Raw genomic sequence first — 23,093 nt, forward strand, 5'->3', positions numbered from 1 at the left:
AAATGGGTGATCTGAAAACACGGACAAACATGTTAGAGTTTAGTGATCTCCATTACATTGAATTAAAGAATACAGCCAGTCTCTGTTCTTTCAAGAGGCTGTTTGTGCTATTTGATGGGACAGAATATTTTCAGTGACAAACTCTTAATGAAAAAAGCTTCTTAGTGACAAACTCTAATAAATCTAGGCTTAATTGTTTGTAATTGTGTTTGCTGAATAAATTCTCGTATGCAACCTTTGTTGCATAAGTGAATTTATGCAACAATAATAGTGTGTACAACAATACAGAAGTGTGTTTTGAGATATAAAAATTACTGTAATTAATATTTGGAACTTCACTGTTTTAGTTTTTGAGGAAAATTCCTCAAACTATTTTTGAGCAAACAAAATCGGTTTAACGTATCAGTTTAAAGATAATCAGTTTAACCATTATCTTGCAGCCCTGCTATATTTATGTGTTTTTAATATATGTTTAAAATACACGCATGTAGTAAGACCAGAGGGAGGCTCATTTATTCTGTCCTTCTCTATTTATTTATTTACTCTGGAGTTTCCTCTCTCTGCTCTGCTTGTTAAACAGCCTGGGATTAAACATGGTTATGGTACAGCAGCAAGAGCTATTTTGTTGAAAAACAATTAATTGACGCTATTCGCTGCATAAATCTCTTAAAATGCGTAGCGGCTGTTACATCAGAATGCATTCTGTTTGTTAATGATCGTCTAACTGCGAGGTTCAGCATTTAGTAAGCGTTAGCAAAACGCCTCAGTCCAACAGCCCTCAGAGAACGTTATGGCACATCATCCTTTATAGCTTTTACAATTTCAATAGTGCTGCCTGGCCATTTTTTAACTGCCTGTAGCCGGGAGGATCAGAATGATTGTAAAACATTTCCTGTCTATAAGATAATCTAAGTTCAGGCCCAGGCCAGCTGAAACATTAATAAAAAATATTAAAATATTTGTCCAAGATCTGTCATTGCTGATATGGGGTTAGTGGATGTGTCTTTGGAGGGTGAGCTTTTTTTAGAAATTGCCATGTGGATGATGGGATGGAGCTGGTCTATAAGGGCTTTCGCACCATAGGAACTAGCCACCATGGTGGTTCCCCGAGATTTAAAGGTTCCACTAGGGCCATTTTCCTGTCTGCATTCGCACCGCCTGTAGGAACTCAGAAGTAACGTAAGGCACGCTTGTTGTTGTGACTTTTATTTTGACGCCACGGCGGAGTTTTATTTTTGACTGTGCTGATGTTTGCACTCATCTATAAACATTATTAGATCCATCAGCTTGACAGCAAATCCCATCATTCAGCACATCAAAGTTTTGCAATTTTTTTTTTTTTTTGTTAAGGTTTTGTTTATTGTGTGAAGAAGAAGCATGCCAAAAACCAGGTACTTCGACCAATAGTACTAGGAACTATGAAAAGGTTTCCTTATCATTTCTTTGATTTATCACCTCAAAAATGTAAGTTCTGTCATAATTTATTTAATTTCACGTTGTTCTGAAATTTACGTCTTTTTTTGCCAGTTGGACAAAGAAAAAAGTTTTTGTCTATACGATGAAAGTAAATGGGATCTAAAACATTTGACTCCATTAACTTTCATTTTCAGTTTTTTTGTTTGTTGTTTTTTTAATATATATATTTTTGTGAGAAAGTTATGCAGGTTTTAAATGACATGAGAAAATTCCCTTTTGTGTATTGTCCCTTTAAGGATACCTGCTATATATTTAATAAGCCAGAGCAAAATTATCTTGAATAGTTTAGTAAGTTCTTAGTAATGGAAATTTCATTTCATTCTGATATTAATTTCTTCTAAGTCTTTTGATTGTGAAACATCAATAAATGTAATGTTTTTAATGACACCACTGCACCCCACCCTTTTAAGGGCCTTGATTCTATCTAGTCATTTTCCAGTAATGCACACACATTTACTCACAACCCCCTGAGGCCAACATTCCAGTGTTTCAGCCCCTTCCTATTAACATCAGTGTTCAATCAATCCAATGAGACAGACCCTGTGACTCAACACGGCCTCATTCTACTCGGAGAAGATTAGGGTGAGCAAGTCAAGTCACCATTATCTTTACATAAGCCACAATCACATTACTGCCTCCCGCAATCATACACCAATCGATATTATACCACCAGATGCATGCCTGCAGTTTCAAAGCGGAGGCTCAAGGGAGTTTTCAATGGAGATGGATAAACACTGTCCACACAGAAGGAAAGAGGCACTTGAGTTTTGCTCTTTACAAGAATTATGAACAAAGCCCTCAGGCGAAGACCTGCCACATAACCAGCTCCGTTTGCCAAGTGAGACAACCCAGGGATTCAGACTAACTTTTTCCACAACTGAAAGCTCCCAACTGAAAATTTTAGGGGCACATATCGTAAATGAACATAACCAAATATTCACATTTCTACTAATTAAATTTCCTGTCCATTACTAATAAATACTTTGATAATAGATCTGATTTAACGTTACAACGTAACGTATAAAATTTTACTATTTTAATAATCCCAGGGGTTAAGTTAATGGTCAAGCCATGGTCACAACAAAACTAAGCAAACCGAACATGCCCTCCTCCACACCGGTCAATGTATATTTTGCTGGTTTAGGCAATAATGCATGCAAAATAACTGACGTCAGAACTGTAGTTGATGTCCAAGTTAAATACTGAACACGTCAATTTCAACTTACCTTTGTGTGTGGGTTTTCAGTTGCCTCACAAAATTGGACATTGTTGATAAATGTTACTCACTCTAAATATTCATAAACTTGTTAACTAGATTGTAAAATATCTGATATTCAGATCCTCAAGTAAATGTATTTTATGTTTTAAACAAGTTTATATGATCACAGTTGATCGCTAAGTTAGGGCTATAGTTGCGCTACCATGCTGGGTTTAGGCTACAACACGTGAATTCATCCATTTCTTCTGAAAGATATGAAAGTGAGTGGCTTGTGAACAGGGAGAAGAAGAATCTTTATAGTTATACAATGTATTTTTCGTGATAATAAACATGTTTTCAAATTACGTTTGAAGGGTCTCTTAAGGTTTATTACTACCTCTGTAGACACCAGTGTGTGTTTGTTTTAAATTATAAATGGTTTGCTAGTACTTATGTATTTAAATGGCACGCTATGAAAAATTATGTGATTGAAAACGAGTGCAAAGAAGGTAGGCCGTAAAGACTTTCCAAGTCACAGGGCTCAGGTCCGTGTAAAGTCTTGAGTCATTGGTGTCAAAGTCTGTCAAGTCTCAAATTTTGGACTTCATTCCAAGTCAAGTCCAAGTCATGGTTCTCGAGTCCACATTCCTCTCAGTCGGTTTGAAATGAAATCTGGGGTAGTCTTTTCTTCCCTATTGTTATGTATATCTGAGTGAAACAGCTTTTCAACCAAGAAAAAAAAAATAGAAATTGATAGGATCGTTGGGTTTTGGTTTGCTATAACTGTGATCTCATGCGAGTGACAGCTTGTCTTGCCCTCATGCATGTAAACAAGTCATCAGACAAGAGATGTCTTTGCAAAAGGGAGGGGAAGTTATTTTGACTAAAGATTACGAGAGCACATGTATTAAAAGAAATAGAATAATGATATGTACAGATGTCATTTAAAATAAATACTGCAGTATTCCTTAAAGATGCAGTGTGTATTTTTTAGCGACATCTAGCGCTTCGGTTGTGAGTTTGCACTAATGGCTCAGCCCACTGCTCACCCCTATCTTTCAAAAAAGCTAGGGTTATTCAAATGGGACAAACATATCATCGTATGAGACAGCAGAGAATAGCCATAAGAAGCCAAGAGTGTGTAACATTGTCATTGTTTCTGTAACACAGTCCATTATAAACCACATCGTGGATAAAAGTTTACAAAGCCATAGTCGGGTGAGGATCAAGGGTCTTAATATATAATATAATAAAACAGTAATCAGCCGATTGTCTCACAAACATAACCAGCACATTTCTTCCCACATAGCAAACCCATAATACAGTGGGGGAGAAGAACCACATGAAAATATGCAACTATATATTTTATTTTTTTCTAACAGGGTAGTAAAAGTTTAGCTGGCTAATATGAGCTGTTACTGTGGCTGAGCTGGTTAAAGCGTAAAGCCTTGTTTAAAATGGATGCGTCCGCATTTGCCCAAAGGTGTGCGCGGCAATAATGACATGATTGTAACAGCGCGTACACCTCCGCATCCTATAGACACCATTTACTACACACAATAGTCTTTTTTTCTCTGATTCTGAAAACTCTTCACGATCGACTCAACATGCCTCCAAGATCGACTTGCCGACTGCGATCGACAGGTTGGTGATTCCTGTAACGTTACTGTTTTACGGTCAATGACAAGAGTACTTATCAGCTGTCTCACCAGCACATTTATCCCCACATAGCAAAGCCAAAACACAGAGAGGGAGAAGAACTAAGTTACATGAAACAATCCAAATCCAAATCCAAAACTACATATTTTACACCACTGTCAAGGGAAAAGTCACTAATCATGGTGTTTATGGCTAGCTTCTAGGTCTCTGCAACTTCTCTTTCAAGGTAGTGACAAAACGCGCTCTATAGCGCTGTTTGTTCGCTGTCGGCTACATGACATCACAATATGTCCACCTTCATAGAAGGGGGTGTCCGCGGTTATGTAGATATAAGTGTCTCTTCTAAGGTAATAAAAAAATTACGTTTTATTAAGTAAGTTCTTTATACACCACTGAAAACATAGTTATGGATGTCATATTGCATTTTTTGTTTATAGATGCTCAAAATTTTTACACATTGGGCCTTAAAAAATAATTGTCCTTTTTGATTTCATGGTGACTTTAAAACCAAGATTTTCATTATTTAAAAATAATATCAGAAACAAGATTCACAGAAACTCCTCGTTTTGTGTGTTTTTATATTTTTCCCCTCTCAAATTGTGTTTTAAAGCAGTATGTGTCACCACATATAATGAGACCAGTTACCACTGTGCCATCTTGGTTTTGAAAGACTTTGAAAGCTGACAGAAACACTGCATCTGGTCGAGCTGAAGTGATTAGACCAAGGTGTTTTGTGCTGACTGAGCCTCAGATGGTACTGGAGGTAATGAAGCGATTTATGGTCAGTTACAGGTTGATGTGGTGGAAGGGGGAGTGTTCTCGTGTAGTGTTGGAAAAAAACACTGGAGAGTGAGCACAAGCTGGGCAGCTAGCTCTTGAAACGCTTAATACACATTGATTATCTTAATGTGCACAGTTAACCAGTGCACATAATTTCAGAGGACATTTCAAAAGCTTTATATATATATATGGACTTATTGTGTACATTCATGTTTTTACAATATATTTATATTTTAAAAATACTTGCATGTAATTACAGCTGTAATTATGTAATTACAGTACATTTGTAATTACACTGTTGATCCTTCCTTTATACCTTAACCCACCCTTAAACCTACCCATCACACCTGATCCTAACCTTACCTGTGTCACACCTCAATAGCAGCAATGGGATTTACAATACAACATGAATACAATAAGTACATTGTACTTAATTTTAGATGTAAATACATAGTACTTAAAGCCACTTGATATAAAGTGGGACCAATAATCTCTGTAATACTGTCTATTTTGCACCTTTTTTTCCACCTGCAAATTGTATAATGCACCTAGCCGTGGATTATGGCCTCTTTAAATCAAACACAAAGATACAGTGCAGTCAGATTGCATTTATTTTAAAGATGTGACTTTTGGCCTTGAATAACTTTAAACTTTAAAAAGCAAAACTGCATGGATTTTTCGAAAGAACATTTGGTTAGTCTCAATCAGCTCCCTAATTCAGTAATCAGGGCACTGATCAGAATCTGACATTTTAAGGGCTGTCTCAATTGTAAAATCCTTCTAGTTCACTGAAATGTTCGTGCCTTAGAAAGTCACACAATGCACCGTGAAAACCAGGGAGCATTGATGATTACTATTTTCCCTTAACAGAAGTTTAAACTGTGAAACTTAAATTATGTAACTTAAACTTAATTAACTTACTACTCATAATGACACACAAAATATGTTTTTTATTACAAACCATTATTTAATTATATGTCAGCATAAACCTGAATAACTAATAAACATAATATATCTTACATTTATAATGTTACACATATTGTGTTTGTAACAAGCAATGTATTTATCATAATGCACTTTAAAAGGCATTAAAAATAATATAAAAAAGATAATAGTTATTCTGTTGTTTATAAATACCAGTGATGTCATGTCGTCAGAAATAAGCCATCAAAGTCAATGTGTAGTGAGCCTGTCCTTACCAGTGCCTGAATTCGTGTACATGATATACTGATTCACGACCAAGGAAGCTTGAGTGTTGTTTCAGATGCACCCATTGTTTTATTTTGTACTTCGGCTCTGCGTGACAGTGTGGATGAAGATTGTCCCACTGCTCATAAAACATTCACTACTAGGCTTCAGAGATAACCAGTTTTAGAAAGGATCTCAAGCTGACAGCTCAAAACGGTACTGTATCTTTACCCATTGTTACACACGGTACTTCCTTGAAAATAAAATTCCAGTGCAGCGCTACAACAACCATAAATGAAATGACCCTTCACAATAGATACTGCCTTATGAACTCTGTTAGAGAGCTACATATGGCAATTTATCTGTTCATTAAAATACCTTACTCACCTGAGCAAATACCTTGCTCACCAACAGCAACTCTCCATCGCTTTCAAATCCCTCACCTCTCACCATCTCTAAAAAGCTAAACCAGTGTTGATTCTTGTTTTTTTACTAGCTCTGTGACTGCCATGTTGTTGTTTTTTGCCAGCAGACTCCTCTTTTCAACTTTTTTTTTTTTATGAACCTCGGTGGTTCTCGCTCATCAAGCAAGCATGTTTGAGCTTCTGTTTACCACAACTGATGTTTGAGCTGATTAATGTTTATATGTGAATATAAGGCTAAATTCAAATCTGTTCATCATAGAAATGCGATGGAATTTTGGACTAAACCGCTCAACCATATGGATTCTCAGATTTGATCCAAAATGTTTGTGTCTAAAAAAGTCTAAAGCTCCGTTCACACCGTCAGAATGTGGGCGTGGCAAGCAACAAAAGTTGAGAAATTTCAACTTTATGCAAATGAGAAACGATTTTCGCGAGCGACAACCAAACTCACGACCGCTCACACCTCACTGTCACGAGTGCAGGCAAGACAGAAAGATTTCGAGGACGCTTTCACTGTTTTATATGATTTGACTGTAACCACATGCATGGAAAAGTGAGTTTAATGCATACATTTAACGTTACAGTTTGAGTGTTGTAATTTTATGATGCATGTTTAGTACTGCTGCAGTTCATTTTACAATTTCCTCTACATTATGTTGACTAAATTCGAATGATGTTTTAATAATTTATCATTAATCTAGTAAATGGTTTAATCCACTGAACACTGCTGCTGTAATATAAAAACACTCTCCCAACGGCATACGGTTTCTTTTTAGCCTTAAAAGGAGTAGTTCACTTTTTAAAAAAACTTTTGCTGATAATTTACTCACCCTCTTGCCATCCAAGATGTCCCCGTCTTTCTTTCTTCAGTCGAAAAGAAATGAAGGTTTTTGATGAAAACATTCCAGGATTTTCTCCATACAATGAACTTCATTGGGAACCAAACAGTTCAAGGACCAAATGAGAGTTTCAGTGCAGCTTCAAAGGGCTTTAAACGACACCAGACGATGAATAGGAGTCTTATCTAGCGAAACGATCGGTCATTTAAAAAATAAATAAAAAAGTTTTATAAGCACAAATGCTCGCCTTGCTCTGCTCTGTGATGAGCGTTCGTGACTCTCCTGTTCAAACTCGTTCATCAAAATCTTTTTTCGAGTCATGACTCGAAGGGTCCTAGATAAGACCCTTATTCATCGTCTGGTGTCGTTTAAAGCACTTTGAAACTCTCATTTGGACCTTGAACCGTTTGGTTCCCAATGAAGTCCATTATATGGAGAAAATCCTGGAATGTTTTCATCAAAAACCTTCAACTGAAGAAAGAAAGACGTGGACATATTGGATGACATGGGGGTGAGTAAACTAAACCATCATTGAACTGGGCCTGCCTTGTGCCATTTAGGAGGAGCTAAACTGAGCCCAAAACCCCCTCTTCCATGCTGTACCTGTCCCACGATATCCCCAATTTGAAGGGCAGCCTTCGCCTCTACTACAATCAATTTAAAACATGTACGATATCATATGTGATATGTTTATCTGTCTTACTCTCTTCCTTAGCTGACAAGCATTTCATTATAAATTGTTCAGATTTGCATTTACATGCATTGTAAAATCACATAAACACAAACAACATTAAAACTACTGTATGTAGTTTGGTTAATTCTAATTGGTACCCTGTAAGACCTGTCGTCTGATCTGGTCCTTGTGAAACATATGTGTCTCTCTGCTGTCAGATTCACATTATTGTGCTGGACAGTCAGCACACTGTATTGGATTTATTTTTATTGTAGAGCCCTCTGTTCAGCAAGGAGTCTCTCAGGCTTTTCAGGAGCTCCTGTCTTAGCGTTTTTTTTTCCCATATTCGCTTTGATCTCCGGTCCCATGCTGTGCTTTGGCTTACATGGTCTAATCAATGTGCACACTGCCCTCTGACCTCTCTGTACTCCAATTAACCATCATTCTGTGACCCCTGTTACCTACCAGTCACTCACCTTCAGTCCACACCTACACTGCATGTCTGCTGTCAGTTACTTCTGCTCTCTTTGCCCCACTGCCTCATGGCCTGTCAATCAGATAGAAACCTTCTCTTTAAATTCGGCTGGTCAGATTGTCAGACCACACATTGTTTTGTCTTGCTGCATTGTCTCGTAATGTCCATCAGGTAGTACAGACTCCAAGCAACCCTCCTTCACCTTTTGTCAGTCTGGGCTTCCTCCCCATCATGCCCACAGCGGCTGTGCTTTTCAGATGCTCTAAATTATAAGCTAGATTCTGAGAGCTCCGCTGACACTTTAGAAATTAGAGGAATTTTGTTCCTGCTGCTTAAGGAGAAGGGGTTTTTTTCTACACTTGTAAGCTCTGCATGAAATGAAATGTACATTTTTTTTTTAAAGGAAATGAAAGTGTGTGTTTTAATGCTGTGAAATCTTTCTGTTCATTAGGACGGGAACTTCATTAGAAGCCTGCATGGAAAAGCACCGAACGATGCAATTAAAGTGGGTCAATCTGCCTTCGTAGACTTCGGTGAGTAGTAGATGATCTCTGTTTGTGTTGTGTTTAGAGGTGGCATTGCATGCGTTGACTCCAAACAAGCATACAAACAAAAAACTGGTGGCAATTTCTGGGATAATTCATGCATAATATGTTCAATTCGGATTCAGTTCAGAATCTGAAAGTATCCCTGAGTCTTTAACGGCAATACATGCACAACACACGCACACACATGGCACCAAATTGAATATAAGCTCCTGTGGGATCTTATTAAATATTAACAATACAAATTTCCCCTTTCCAAAAGTCATCCCACTGATAGCTGGGATGACATTGGCAGTGAAATCCCACATAGCATAAATGATTGATAAGCAAAGTGAAATGACTTAAAAGATTGAATGTGTTCAACTGAGCGGCATCTCAGGGGCTTGGCCTTTATATTCAAAGCTAACTTATCTGACCAAACAAGAGCCCTTCTCTGCACTCTTTAATCTGTTTTCTTTGAACTCTTTCTTTTGTCATTTTGGAAAATGTCACTTCAAGCTGTTATAGGTTTTTCAAGAGTAGCAAGAGCTGCGAAGGATGATAGTTTTAAGCAAGATGGGTTTGTTTTCTTCATTAAACTTAGTCACGTTATGATGCTTTTTTGAGGACTGTTGGCATCAGGGTAAACATTTTCATTACTTGGGAGAAAAAAATTGTTAACTGAAATAAAATCAAATCAAATAATTAATTAATTGCATCGGCAAAATAATAATAATAATAACTAATTTAAAAACGATTGTATCGGTCGGTGGCTATATACTGAAACAGGTCTATCAAAACATTAAACTGGAGAATAACACTATGTATTTATTCCAATAGCTCAGATACAGGGAATGTAATTTTAATAACTAACTAATCATGAAACATGATCAGGAATCACCTACAAATGATAAAATTACCCTTAAGGGAATAAGTTGCCAATGTTCTGTATGAACGATTGAATGCAACAAACAATTGTACTATCCATAATCAATCACAAGAATTAGGCTATAATAATATTATTCCAATTGTCTAAAATAGATCAATAGTCAGGATAAAAAAATAATAATTATGCTGCATTTTATAAATGTTTCTATATTGTTTTATTATCTATTTTTGATTTATTTATGTAAAAATATTATTTTAAATATAAATATTATTAAATTTTTTTCAGTCTATGCATCCAGTGACACCAAGCCTTTTATTTTGGCAGCATGTGTTAAGACCTTTTTTTTATTTTGTGGGTATTTTTGACCTCCATTGTAAATGAAGCCCTAAAATATAACCTCACTTACTAATCTGTTTGCTGTCATGTGTAGGTGAAATCTACAGTATGTTAGACAAATCTATGTGTGGTATAGACGTGTATAGCTTGGGATATGCGTGGCCTTTGTAAGCTGCCCAATGATTATGACAACTAAAACCTTTGAAATGTATCATCTTATGACCTTTACCGCATCACAGAAATTATGTCACAGTGACGGTAAGGCATAAAAAAGCAAGAGGTTGGGGAAGTGGATAGATATAAAGAGAGAGAGAGAGAGAGAGAGAGAGAGAGAGAGAGAATGAGCTGTAGACTGTGATTTAGGATGATAAATGATGTTGGGGATTGGAAGAGACATGCATGTGAGACCAGCTCTAGTCTACATGTATGTGCGCGGTGTGTGTCGTGCCCGAGTTAATAATGTGGCTCACACAGAAAAAGGCTTTGTTGGATTAGTGTGAAGCGCTCCTGGAGACAGGACTACAAAGATCTCTGCCAAACCCTGATGATCCAACATCTCTCTCGGCTTTGTCCTTTTCCATGCTTCTCTTTTTAAAGCTTTTAACTTGCCTTACCACTTGTGCATTTCACCACCATAGTACACGCACACAGGCATCAAACTGTCTGCACCAATTAGCTACAGTAGTGTGTGAGTGTAGGAGCCTGTACAGTCATTATGAGATGATTTGGTGTGAGGAACCGGCTGCAGCTCCCTGATGGTGATTGTCTTTGACAGGACAGAGCGCGGTAGCTGATGTGCGCTGAGGGTAAAGACAGATAGACGCCGGCTTTAGCTGCATTCTCACCCCCTCACACACAATACAGGTGAATCATAGCGCACGCTGCTCCCATTAAGTGGATGGTAATGGGAAGCGAATGGCTTCGTCTGAAGCCAAGGACAGATCCTGACATTATACCTTCGGCTGGCTTGAGTAGGCGCTGAAAGCACAGGTCCCGCAGCTTGTCGCTTTCTATACACAGCTGAAGGCTTGGCTCGGGGACGTGGGCTTGTTTAAATGGTGGAATTGTACTGATCATCAAAGTCGCAACCTTGATTTATGCTTCTGTTATCCCTTTTTCAACGCTAACATTTGAACTTGTACTTAATCAGAAAAATAATCGTTGGGTTTGCGGCACCTGCGAGCACACTTGCACATTAATATTACCTGCAGTGAAGTGCTTAGAGAAATCGTGAAAGTGAGGTGCTTCAAAGACTCATTTCCAATGTACGAAATGAAAGGAATGTGGTGTGCAGTGAAAGGTATACCTTGTGTTGGGAACTGAAAGGAGGTGGGAGGAAGGTGGGAAGATGAAAGTGAGCGAGGGAGGGAGAGAAGGGAGGGTCCGCTTGTTTGATTTGAAATGGGAGTTATTCTGATCACACTCCTGCCTGTCAGTTATGGCACGGCTCCCTTCTCCGTCCCGCACCTAAGCGGCAGATCAAAGATACACCCCAGTGACCTTCTCTCAGCTCCTCTCTTCTAGCGCTCTCTCTCTCTCCGTTAGTATTCTCCTGCCATCCCTCTCTGCTCCAAACACTCCAGGAAAACAGTTACAGCAGTTACTGCAAGAGGCTTGCGGTCTGGTTTAAATCAGGTGTAGTATAATCCACTCAGAAAACGAAGGAAAGTGCAATCCTGTTTGGTAGGAAGCAGGTTCGGGCTAATGCTCTCTCCCACCTCAGATGGTACAGCGCTGATCTCAGAGCAGATATTTCATCATGCCACTAGTCAAGCCTAGTGATGTAAGCTCTGAGGCCCATAGTCCAGCTCCTCTGCGGCTATCTGAATCTGGACTTATGTGCGTTGGAGTTTATTATAGGATTTCAGAGTGAAAAAGTGTTCAGTTTGTCTAGTTTTACTTGCAATTGAATGAATTGAATTGCAGCCTCCTCAGCTTTTTAAATACTGGTTCAAAATCCTGACATTGTTTCATTCTATCGGCAGCACAATTTTTTTAAGGAACCCGTGTGGTGAAAATCAAGTTTTTTATGCTGTTTATATGTCTATTTGGTGTTTTTAATATGCTTTAAGACGAACAATGTGCAAATTCACAAGTTACGAGTATTTTCTCCTTAAAACTGCAGTGATCTAAGAAATGCGGTTTGGAATCGCCAGTGTTTCTTACATTACAAACTACCGTAACTAATCACGTCAACATGCGGGCTGGCTTAAACACATTATCTTGCTCTGAAGCAGCCGGGAGGTTTACGATGTCAGGGTGAACTGTCTTCACTGACGTTCTAAGTTGTTCAAAACTTTTGTAAGGATGCTGATTTTTAGAAGGCAGCTGACTCTGAGATTGTAAACGGGAACGTGGTTTGTGTAACATTAGCAGCACATCATTAGCTGATTGATAACATAGTCAAGTAGAAGGCTAATCATATTAATTAGCGTTATGTGTCAGAAACAGAAAACGCATTACCGTTATGATACATTGGCTTGTAGACGAGCCTGTATAATTCTCTCTTCCACTTCTTCTGAATCCGTTTATGGTTCAAACACATGGCTGAATTAAACTAGTATTTCCAATTTGCCACTGTTGCAGCATTAACTACTGTAAAGTTGACCTAGTGGATCTCTGAGCTCATGGGATTGGGGCTCATTCGCATATTCATGGGCTTTGTATACTAAATGAAGCAAGGGTTTAGTTACATTCAAGCTATTTTTAGGCATGGAAAGAATTTTTAAATTAGTAGGGATACAATTATTGACTACAGGGGGACTTTAACACAAATTAAATATCACCAACTTGTTTGTATTAACCAACCAAATCTGTGTAGTTTTGGGAATTAAAAAAATGGTTGTGCTAATTGTTTATCTTTCTGTTTTCGTGACATACTACTGTTTAAAAGTTTGGGGTTATTCTTTTTTTTTTTTTTAATTAATACTCTCATTCAGCAAGGGGGAATTAAACGAATCAAAAGTGACATTAAATTCATATTCTGTTTAAATAAATGTCTTTCTACTCATCAAAGAATCCTAACTAAAATGTATCATAGTTTCCACAAAGATATTAAGCAGCACAACTGTTTTAAACTGATAAAAATAAATGTTTCGTATCAAATCAGCATATTAGTCTGATTTCTGAAGGATCATGCTGAAAATGCAGCTTTACCACTGCAGGAATAATCTACTTTAAATTAATTGTAATGATACTTAACTATATTCTTCTTTAAAAAGTGTACAGACCCTGAACTGGGTGAGTGATCAACTAAAATCTAGTTCTAGTCTAACAAAGTGCAGAATCGAGATCAAGCTGCAAGAACTGCGAGAGTCACACCCTTCAGCACGTGTACAGTGCAAAATAATTATAATTCATGAGTGTGCACTGTCAGAATGTAGTCAGTCTTGACATAGATGTGTCATTATGAATGCACAACATATGTTAGACAAAATTCTCCATCTGCTCTATCAGGATGGTAATTGCTCTTTTCTTTTTTTACACGTGACAGCCAAATGCATTATTCATTAGCTGAATGAAATGCACTACTACAGCGCCATCAGGAAGGTTACGAATGACAGAGCTGTCCTTTTACATTTTTTTTTTCTCAATGTGATGTGGTATTCAACACCCAGTCATTATGACATTGTGTGTGTGTCGTAAACGGACTTTTTTTGTGTTTCTAGACGTATGCATGTGTACTGTATATCAGGAAGCAGTAGTCATTAGCAGCAATAAGGAACTTGCTCACAGTAGTCATCTACAGTACGCGTACACATGCTTTGATTCTCACACAGACACACACTGTCAAATGTAGTATGTCCTTCTGCTGATGTAGCTCTTAAAGGTACAGAAAACAAAAGCCAGCATAGATTCAAGATCTCAAGAGTTAAAAGGAGACTTACTCTGATTGCTGGTGATATATGTGTTTTATAGAACAAACATCCCTTGAAATCAGCTCCACTGTGGTAACAACAAAAAGACACTTTTCAAAATGGATAGTTCCGATCCTTGATTCTGATTGGTTGAGCCACGTTTGAAGCCGTTGTAAATTACTCAACAAAGTACACCTGTGACTACATTACATTAGTTATACTGCGCAACTGCCGTTTGTGATTCTTTGTTGTTGCATGTATTGCTTGGCAACCTCTTTGGAACTACATTTCTTGGCGGAGGAATAAATGTGTTATAAAGTTATATTTTTTTGTTGCTGGTGTTTATTTTATGAATAAAATAAATATTAAAATGAATATTTTTATGGTGTAACCGTTTTATAAAAGCAATACGTGGCAACAAAAAATATGAAGTTATAACACATTTATTCCTCCGCCAAGCAACGTAGTTCCAAAGCGGTTGCTAAGCGATACATGCAACAACAAAGACAGTGAAAAACATGCTTAAAGATTGGGGTAATTAAAATTCATCTGGATCACCATTAATTGTGCAATTGCCGAAGAATTGTTAAAAACTCCTTATCCAGCAAAGAGTGCTAACTTATTTGATCTCTGTACATGTGCGCTTTATTTGTGCAGTGCCAGAGGCAAGGATATTGCTCCAGCATCGTCTCTCCTCAAAGTTTTGACACCAGTAAGATTGCAGGGATGATTCACATTTATGCCCCGTCACTGACATGATTTCTCTCGCTTCTAAGCCAGCGTCAGAAGGTTTTTGTACAGTCGTGCTTCGCAAGCAGTGGTTGGTATAGATTGTCTCAGTGCTTTACAAATCCGTGGCAACATAGAACCAAGGAAGTTCAGGATAAATGATTCTTGCTTCAGTTGCCGGTTGCCCTCTTTAGCTCTGTGTCCCATATGCAGCTGTACATCAAACCAGACTTTGTTGACAAGACCCTCAGGTGAATTTGGATTCAGTGTCAGACTGCTGGATTTTCTGAAAGTCTGCCTCCGTTAACGCAGGATGGTGGGTTGTTTTGTCACGCCTTTCTCGGTCGAAGATTTTTCACCACTCCGTAAAGGTTATTGTTATTGATAATATCAGGATCTTTCAACAGACATCAGGATCGGCTGATCAGAGGATCATTTATGTAACCATTAAGCCCCGCACATAGGCCGACGTAACTGCTGAAACCATATTCTTCACCTTTCCCATTTTTCACAGTGGCATAAAACTGACTGAGAGCCTGCTTTAAGTCAATTTTGGTTTTGAAATCAATAGCCAGATCTTTCTAGGCACTCCAATTCTGAAAACAGCGAACAGACCACATAGTCTGTTTAAAGGGATAGTTCACTTTGAAATTAATTTTTGATATGTTTTATCTTACCTCAAGGGCATCCAAGATGTAGGTGTCTTTGACATTTTTCGGTCAAACCGTTGTTGTCTGTCAGTCATAAAGTGCTGGTTTAGGGGGTCCACCTCAAAGAGCATGCACAGAGAAGTCAAAATGAAACATGATTTAATGACTTGTGAATGTAAGTACACACTGATTGCCTAAGACACGAAACGAGCGGTTTGTGTGAGAAAACGAACAGTATTTATATAGTTTTACCTCTTGTTAACAGCTATGTCGAACTGATCTGAATCAGATGTCCAACTGAACGCCGGAAGTGATCTCTCACACGTCTACGTCACGCATTGTTTACACGGAGATTTCGGAAGTTTTACCTTTCACTAAACATATTTAGATGTATCGAAATCGTCTTCCATTGCGATCTAAATATGTTTATATGACTGACGGACAACAACGGTTTGACCGAAAAATGTCAAAATTGAAAATACTGTGGAAACAAAGACACCTACATCTTGGATGCCCTTGAGGTAAGCTAAAACATATCAAAAATTAATTTCAAGGTGAACTATCTCTTTAACAGTCCCAGTTTCATTTCTTGACTTTTCCAGGTCTTCAATTTCTCTCTCATTAATTCCAGAGTCTGCTTTTTTTACAGATTTGACTCAATTTGCACCCAGCCTCAAGCGGCCGGTTGATGAATTGCAGTTTAATTCACTTCCGTGTTGGTTTCAAGAGAGAGACGTTTGACGTATACGTCATTGATATCTTTTTTCAGTTTTATGATGGGTGGCAACCAGTGTTGAAATACTGCCACTTACTATGTTGGAGTGTGACTGGTGCTGGATTATTTATCATATTAAGAATTTGCAGTAATAACATGTTATACTTTTTTAATTTTTCAAACTGGTCAATACCGGTGTTGTGCCTAATTTCGACCCCCCTGTCAAATTATTACCCCCCTCGTTGAAGTCAGTACCTGATTGCCTAATCCCAATCCTCCCCCTAATAATTAATAATTTGGTAATAATAATAATTTATTATTATTATTAATAATAATTTGTCTAAATTCGACACAACACCGGTAATATATAAACTGCGACAACCCTAATATATAAATACATACATTTATTTTTTCAGTCAGCTGCCTTTATATATTATCAAACCCATGACTTTGACTGAATCTGAAAGTGGAAAGTCTCCACCATTATGGAAAAGCATGCATGTGGGTGTGTGCATGTGCGCATGTACTTCTGTCTCTCCGCTGGCTGCCAGTCTGATCTACGTGGCTATTTGGTGTGTGGTAGATCCTATGAATGTCAATGCATATCTCCTATTTTGTTTTTCACTGCTGCTCCCTCCAGTTCTTTTTTTCCCTCTTTTTTTTTTCTTTTCTTGATTTATGTTATTCCTTTCCCGATTTATTAATATTACATATTAATAATAGTTGCTTTGTGTCAAGCATGCAAGTGGTAAACATGATGGAATAAAGACTCAGGGACATAATTTTGACACCAGGACAAACTGCTCCGCACCAGGCTGCCACACACTTCATTACACATGCTCAAGATCACATGATGTTATCTCCATATGCTAGATTCAGGAGCATTATAAAGCAAATTAAAAGATGCATTTTTGTATCATTGACCTCATTTTACACCTTCCCTTCTCTCTTACTATCTCTTGTTCTGCTTTTACTCAGATGGTGACGGCTCCCAAGACCACCTATTGCCGGTCTGTATGGATGATGCATGTGGCAAAAGTGCAATTTACCTAGCCAAGACTGGAGAGACAGAGGTATGCAAGCCTTCGATTATTACTCACTCCTTCGCTCACCATTTCATTCAATTGCATGTGATCTGTCAGTGAGGTCAGTGAGGTTTCAGAGGTGCTATGAGGAAAGCGACAGCACTGTTTTAAATGTTGTCACAGTTGTTTTTAAAACCAGTGGGTGGATTTGAGAGATGAATCGTTGGGAATTGGGAATTGATACAGATTTCCTGATTCACAAGCTCTTGATATGATTTAATTTGATCCAGATTCATTTGGGTACACTACTGTTCAAAGGTTTGGGTTCAGTATGTTTTAAAAAATATATGTATTTTATATTTGAAATAAATGCTGTTCTTTTGAACTTTTTGTTCTTCAAAGACAAATTTAAATTGAAATATACTTTATTGTCCTTGATAGGGAAATTTGTAATGGACTCAATAGCCAGCATTTCGACAGAACCTGATACATGAAAAAAAATTGCACATAAAATTCATACATACTGTACCATACATGTACACATAAGAATAGGTAGACGTCGCTAATCAGTCTAATTGATACCGGCACAAAAGAGTTTTTAAACCTGCTCTATACCTTCTTCCAGATGGTAAGAGTTCATAAGGGATAGAGTACATGAGACGTGTCTTAAAATCCTTATAGCCTCATTCAATGTGAATTGCTCATACGGAGTCTCAATACTGGGATAGTCTTTTCAGTCCAATCATTTTCATAGCATAAAAGTTTTTTTCTTGTGTGGCAAATCAGCATATTGGAATGATTTCTGAAGGATCATGTGATGACTAATGCTGACAATTAAGCTTTACCATCACAGAAAAAAAAATCACATTTTAAAATGTTTTGAAGTGTAAAAACGTTATTAGAAATTGTAATATTTGTACTTTTGTTATAATATGCCAAATTATATTATATATGGAATTCGTAGCACTCTGTACGAACCAGGAATAAATGCATAATTTTCTTTTTTTTTTTTTTTTTAGTCTTGACCAAATAACCAGATAACCACACTAGAATGAACAGTGAACACACCAAACTAGAATGACCAGTGAACACACTGTATTTTTAACCAGCCCTAATTTTGTATGGATTTAAGTGAATAAAGTGGTGGATTATCAGATGAATGAATGGAGGGATTGTCAGTTGATGAGGGATTGATCGTTCTTTACAATCTATGGATCTCATAAGGAACATGCAGGGAATCTTCTGGAATGCTGAGTAAATATTATTCACCCCATATATGAACATTAAAATGAAGATTATAATAGCAGCTTATAATAATAATACATTGATAATGGAATGTATTTAGAGCTCATTGTGTAAAGGCTGTGGGCTGGCAGCTCATGCTCTTAACTGAATGTCAGCTTCACAGTGGAAGGCAGCGGTTATCTCGCTGTCCTCGCACATGTACACACACAGACAGTTCGCCTGTCACAGGCCTTGGGACCAGAGAGAAAGGGAACAAAGATGGACGGAGACGAGGAGAGGGCAAGAATGTAAAGGGCGGGGAACACGTGTCAGCTTTTGTCCGCCTGCCACATGCGCTAGTCTTCACCATCAGATACACTGAAAGGAAAGAAAAGTTGGTCTCTTTCATTATTTTCCCATTTGTCCATCTCCATCCCTTTTTCTTTGTCCATTATTGGTCTTCCTTTCTTTCTTCGAGGTTCTCCTTCCATTCTTTTTAGCGTTCAGAAAACCGCATCTGCATTGGTTTGAAAGCACTTATTCAACGCTGTCAAATAATGAACAAGACTGATATAGACATAGCAGCACACAAGGTGTATTGAAAAGACAAGATAAAAAGAAAACAAACACTTGACAAAAGATAGATAATAACAAAAGACGCGCTTGTGTTGTAGTCAAAGAAGAACTGCAGTCTATGATTTAATTGGCCCAGGGGTTTCTTTGTTTTTAAGCATGTTTGTTGTGGATGGGTGGGTGGGTGTGTGTCTGCTAATCACACAAATGCTCTCTTTCACACACAAAGTCTGCTAAATAAACTCATTCTCTCTGTTTTCTTTTCCAGCTCATCTGCCTAATATTGACAGTGTAAACACATGTAACATCACACTCATTAGAGTGATTGGGGACAACGATTTTCATTACACTCACACGCACACACATACACATATTTTACTGGCTTTATAAATGTGTATGTCCCTGTTACTTGTGGTTAGTGAAGATGGTGCGTAATGTTTTTTTTTTTTTTTTTTTTTTTCATTTTAAATTTAAAGGGGACCTATTATGCAAAATTCACTCTTACATGGTGTTTGAACATAAAGGTATGTCGGCAGTGTGTGTACACACCCCCCACGACTGCTGACGAACTCCACCCTATTAGACCCCATAGACCCCGTCCTGAGTGAGCTGTACACATTCCACCATGTTTATCAGCATGAACAGCATTCAATTAAGAAATGTATTCTTTTTAATTCTATTTTAGTTATTTAATCAAGAGCAGTGAGTGATTTTCTGTTTTTCTTTTGTTTTATGATTCATATTAACAGCATATATAGCAGTAGATGCTGTATATTACGCTGATATAATACACAGATCTAATATTCAAATGCGATTTCTTTACTTGCTTTCTTTACTTGCGTTCACAGACATAACCGAACATGTTTATGTGAACTTTGTGTGTTTTTGACATAACCTTGTGTGTATTTGACAGTTTAAGTGCAATAAGATCTAAAAGAGAACTTAGTTTAATACTCAAGGTATGTGCCGTCTGACAGCCAGCTTTCTGTGTGTGTTCTTCAGATGTGTGCGCTCAGAAAACCTTATTTGAGAAGTTTAGACTGATATGCCTTTAAAAGTAGCAGGCCGCAAGGATATTGACTGGGATATTCAATCATATTACTTTTTTGGAGTCCTTACACTGGCTCCCAGTCAGATTCTAAGTTAATTTTAAAATGATCATTCTGGCAAATAAAGAATTGCATGGCTTGGCTCCACATTATTTATTTGAATTGTTGTATTGTAGATTGTAATCTTCACAAATCACAATCCAACTTGTTAATTGCCTGTTTGATAATTTCTCTCAAAATGCTATCCAAACACACAAATCCTCCATAGACTTGCTTTGGATTCGGAATAAAGGAAAAAATAAAATTGGGGATGGCAACCGTTAAGGTAGGATTGTTTAGAGATGATTTCAATGTGAGGGGCATATAAGCCAATTCAATTTACCATAAAGGCTTATCTTTACCCTAAAATATTATGATCCATTTCTTTTCAGGTTTAGCGTCTAACATTTGAGACAATTTCAGTATTTTTTTTCCCTCAAAGGTTAAGCTACAGTCTAGTTTAGAAACACTCAAATCGGGTTTTGTATTGAACATTTTGACGATGTTCCGTGAAAATCGGGAAATGACATCCATTTCCAGATTTTTGCATGTGGTTTACACCTGTTTGTTCTTCATGGGTGCCTAGATCTCTGGGATCACCACAGAATTAAACTATTATCCCTTAAGCTGCAATGCAGCAAAGCAGCATCTATAAAACATGGCGGGTGAGAGAAAGAGAGATGGGGAGGAAATGATGGAGAGCGAGGCAATAGATTGTCTGAGGTGGTGGAAGTGTATGTGTGTATTGAATTTCAACAGAGTCATGAGGGAGTGAACGGGGGAAGGAGGGAGGTATGGACGCCTTCATCGGCTGAGCTGCTCTCTCTTTCAGCCCGGGGCGTCTCACACTTATTCATTTCATTTTCATGTACTCTGTAATAGCAACTTTGTTTCCAGCTTGGCAGCATCAGCTGAGTGTGTCAGGTCATTTATTTCATTGTATTTTATCAGAGTATAAATAAAATTTGCACTCACTATCATGGCTCACACTCCGAGTACTGCTGGCCCTGTCTTTGTGTGTGTGTGTGTGTGTGTGTGTGTCTGGTTATTTGCTACCTATGTATCTATGTATCGTGTGAGTCTGAAATCACTTAAAACGTCAGTCTCTGAGCAGTTTGTTTAACGGTATTGATCAGTGCAAGTGCAGAATCTATGTATGTATCTATTTCCGTTTATCCTGACACCTCTAAATGATCAGAAGGAAGTGTCCTATGGGCAATTCTACTACGGGCAAAAATTTTCAGACATCCGTGTAAAGACATATCCTCTACTGAGCCATTGCTGCACTCGGAGGTTAGATTGGCCATTATCTGCTTACAGGGCACTGAGGCCTTCATTTTCTCTTTCTCTCAGGCAGCTGGTGATCCTGTCAGTACTTATACCGTCCCACTCCCCTAGAGTCACAGCACCACCTGTTCAGCTTGTGTGCTGCCACTCATGAGTTGTTAGTCGACCCATACAGAATCTGAATAGTTCTTAACATTAGTTAAACTGATTAAGTGGGAATGTGTTCAGATTTGAATATGGTAAAATGTGTAATAGGAGCTGAGATGGCTGCGCTTTTATTGGCAGCTGAATGCGTTATCAGAAATCAACCAAAAAAGATTTACCTGATAAGAATTTTCCATTGATTCAACAAGACACGCACATTTTGATTCCACTTATTGATTCATGTGATTTTAAACCATTTAGGCGCTCGAAGACACAAAAGAGAACTCAATTCAGTATCCGTGTGCTGTGTGCTATACTGTGCACGAGTAGTCAATTTTAATGTTCTGCCGTGATGCTTCAAACTTGACATCGACTTGTCGCTGATCCTGGACTATAGAGAGCGCATCAGGATAGGAAATCTTTTAAGTTCACTTTTACGGTTCGTTTCCAACAGTTAAAATGGCAAATAAATGCATGCCGTACTCCGAGAGCACTCCATAAAAGATATGTTTGATCTTACCACCTGGATGCTTAAATTTAATTGGGTGAATGCACGTTTTTTATGCACGTAACTCTTATTGTACACGTACGTTTCTAAATTTGCTGCTGCTTTGTAACACTCTCACATACAGGCAGGAGCTCGCACATCACGTGAGAAAGAAATTGGATGTTTGTCATCCAATGGATCTGTGCATTCGGCCTTAGTGATAGCAGAATTTCAAACACAGTGCTCGATTTCAACCTTAGCTCTTTCACCTTAACGGGATACTCCACCCAAAAAATGAAAATTCTGTCATCATTTACTCACCCTCAAGTTGTTGCAAACCGGTATGAGTTTCTTTGACTTCTAAACCGATGGAAATGGACAAATACTCTTAATGTTTCATTCCAATTTGTCTTGTAATGCTACCCGAATCACACACTGTTCTTTCGTTGGCCAGAAAATACTTTTTGCTTTGCTAAAAACGCTTTAATTTTATCACAATGTACATTGCACATCACCACATTTTTCAGTGATTCTCAAATGCAGGTCCGATGACTCCTGCGAGCCTACTCTGCTCTGATTGGCCAGTCTGCTGTAATTGGTCTTCCACTTAAAGTGCTTTTTGGAAGCTAAATGCCTATATTACACCATATAGCGATTGTACACTAAAGCTAAGCAGGGCTGAACCTGGTTAGTACCTGGATGGGAGACCTTCTGAGAAAACCAGGTTGCTGCTGGAAGAGGTGTTAGTGAGGCCAGTTGGGGGTGCTCACCCTGTGGTCTGTGTGAGTCCTAACTCCCCAGTATAGTGACAGGGACACTATACTGTCAAAGAGCACCATCCTTTGGATGAGA

General features: G+C 38.0%; 1 protein-coding gene across 1 annotated transcript in view; it reads left to right on the forward strand.

Moving 5' to 3' along the window:
* Nucleotides 1-23,093, forward strand: part of itfg1 (integrin alpha FG-GAP repeat containing 1) — a 129,935-nt gene that overhangs the window by 33,491 nt on the left and 73,351 nt on the right. Inside the window, exons 8-9 of the mRNA XM_039693448.2 lie at nt 9,165-9,246; nt 17,392-17,486. Of these exons, the coding sequence (XP_039549382.2) occupies nt 9,165-9,246; nt 17,392-17,486 (177 nt within the window). The remainder of the gene's footprint in view (nt 1-9,164; nt 9,247-17,391; nt 17,487-23,093) is intronic.

The sequence above is a fragment of the Pimephales promelas genome, chromosome 1 (assembly GCF_988280905.1).
Source record: "Pimephales promelas chromosome 1, fPimPro1.hap1.1, whole genome shotgun sequence".
NCBI lineage: Eukaryota > Metazoa > Chordata > Actinopteri > Cypriniformes > Leuciscidae > Pimephales > Pimephales promelas.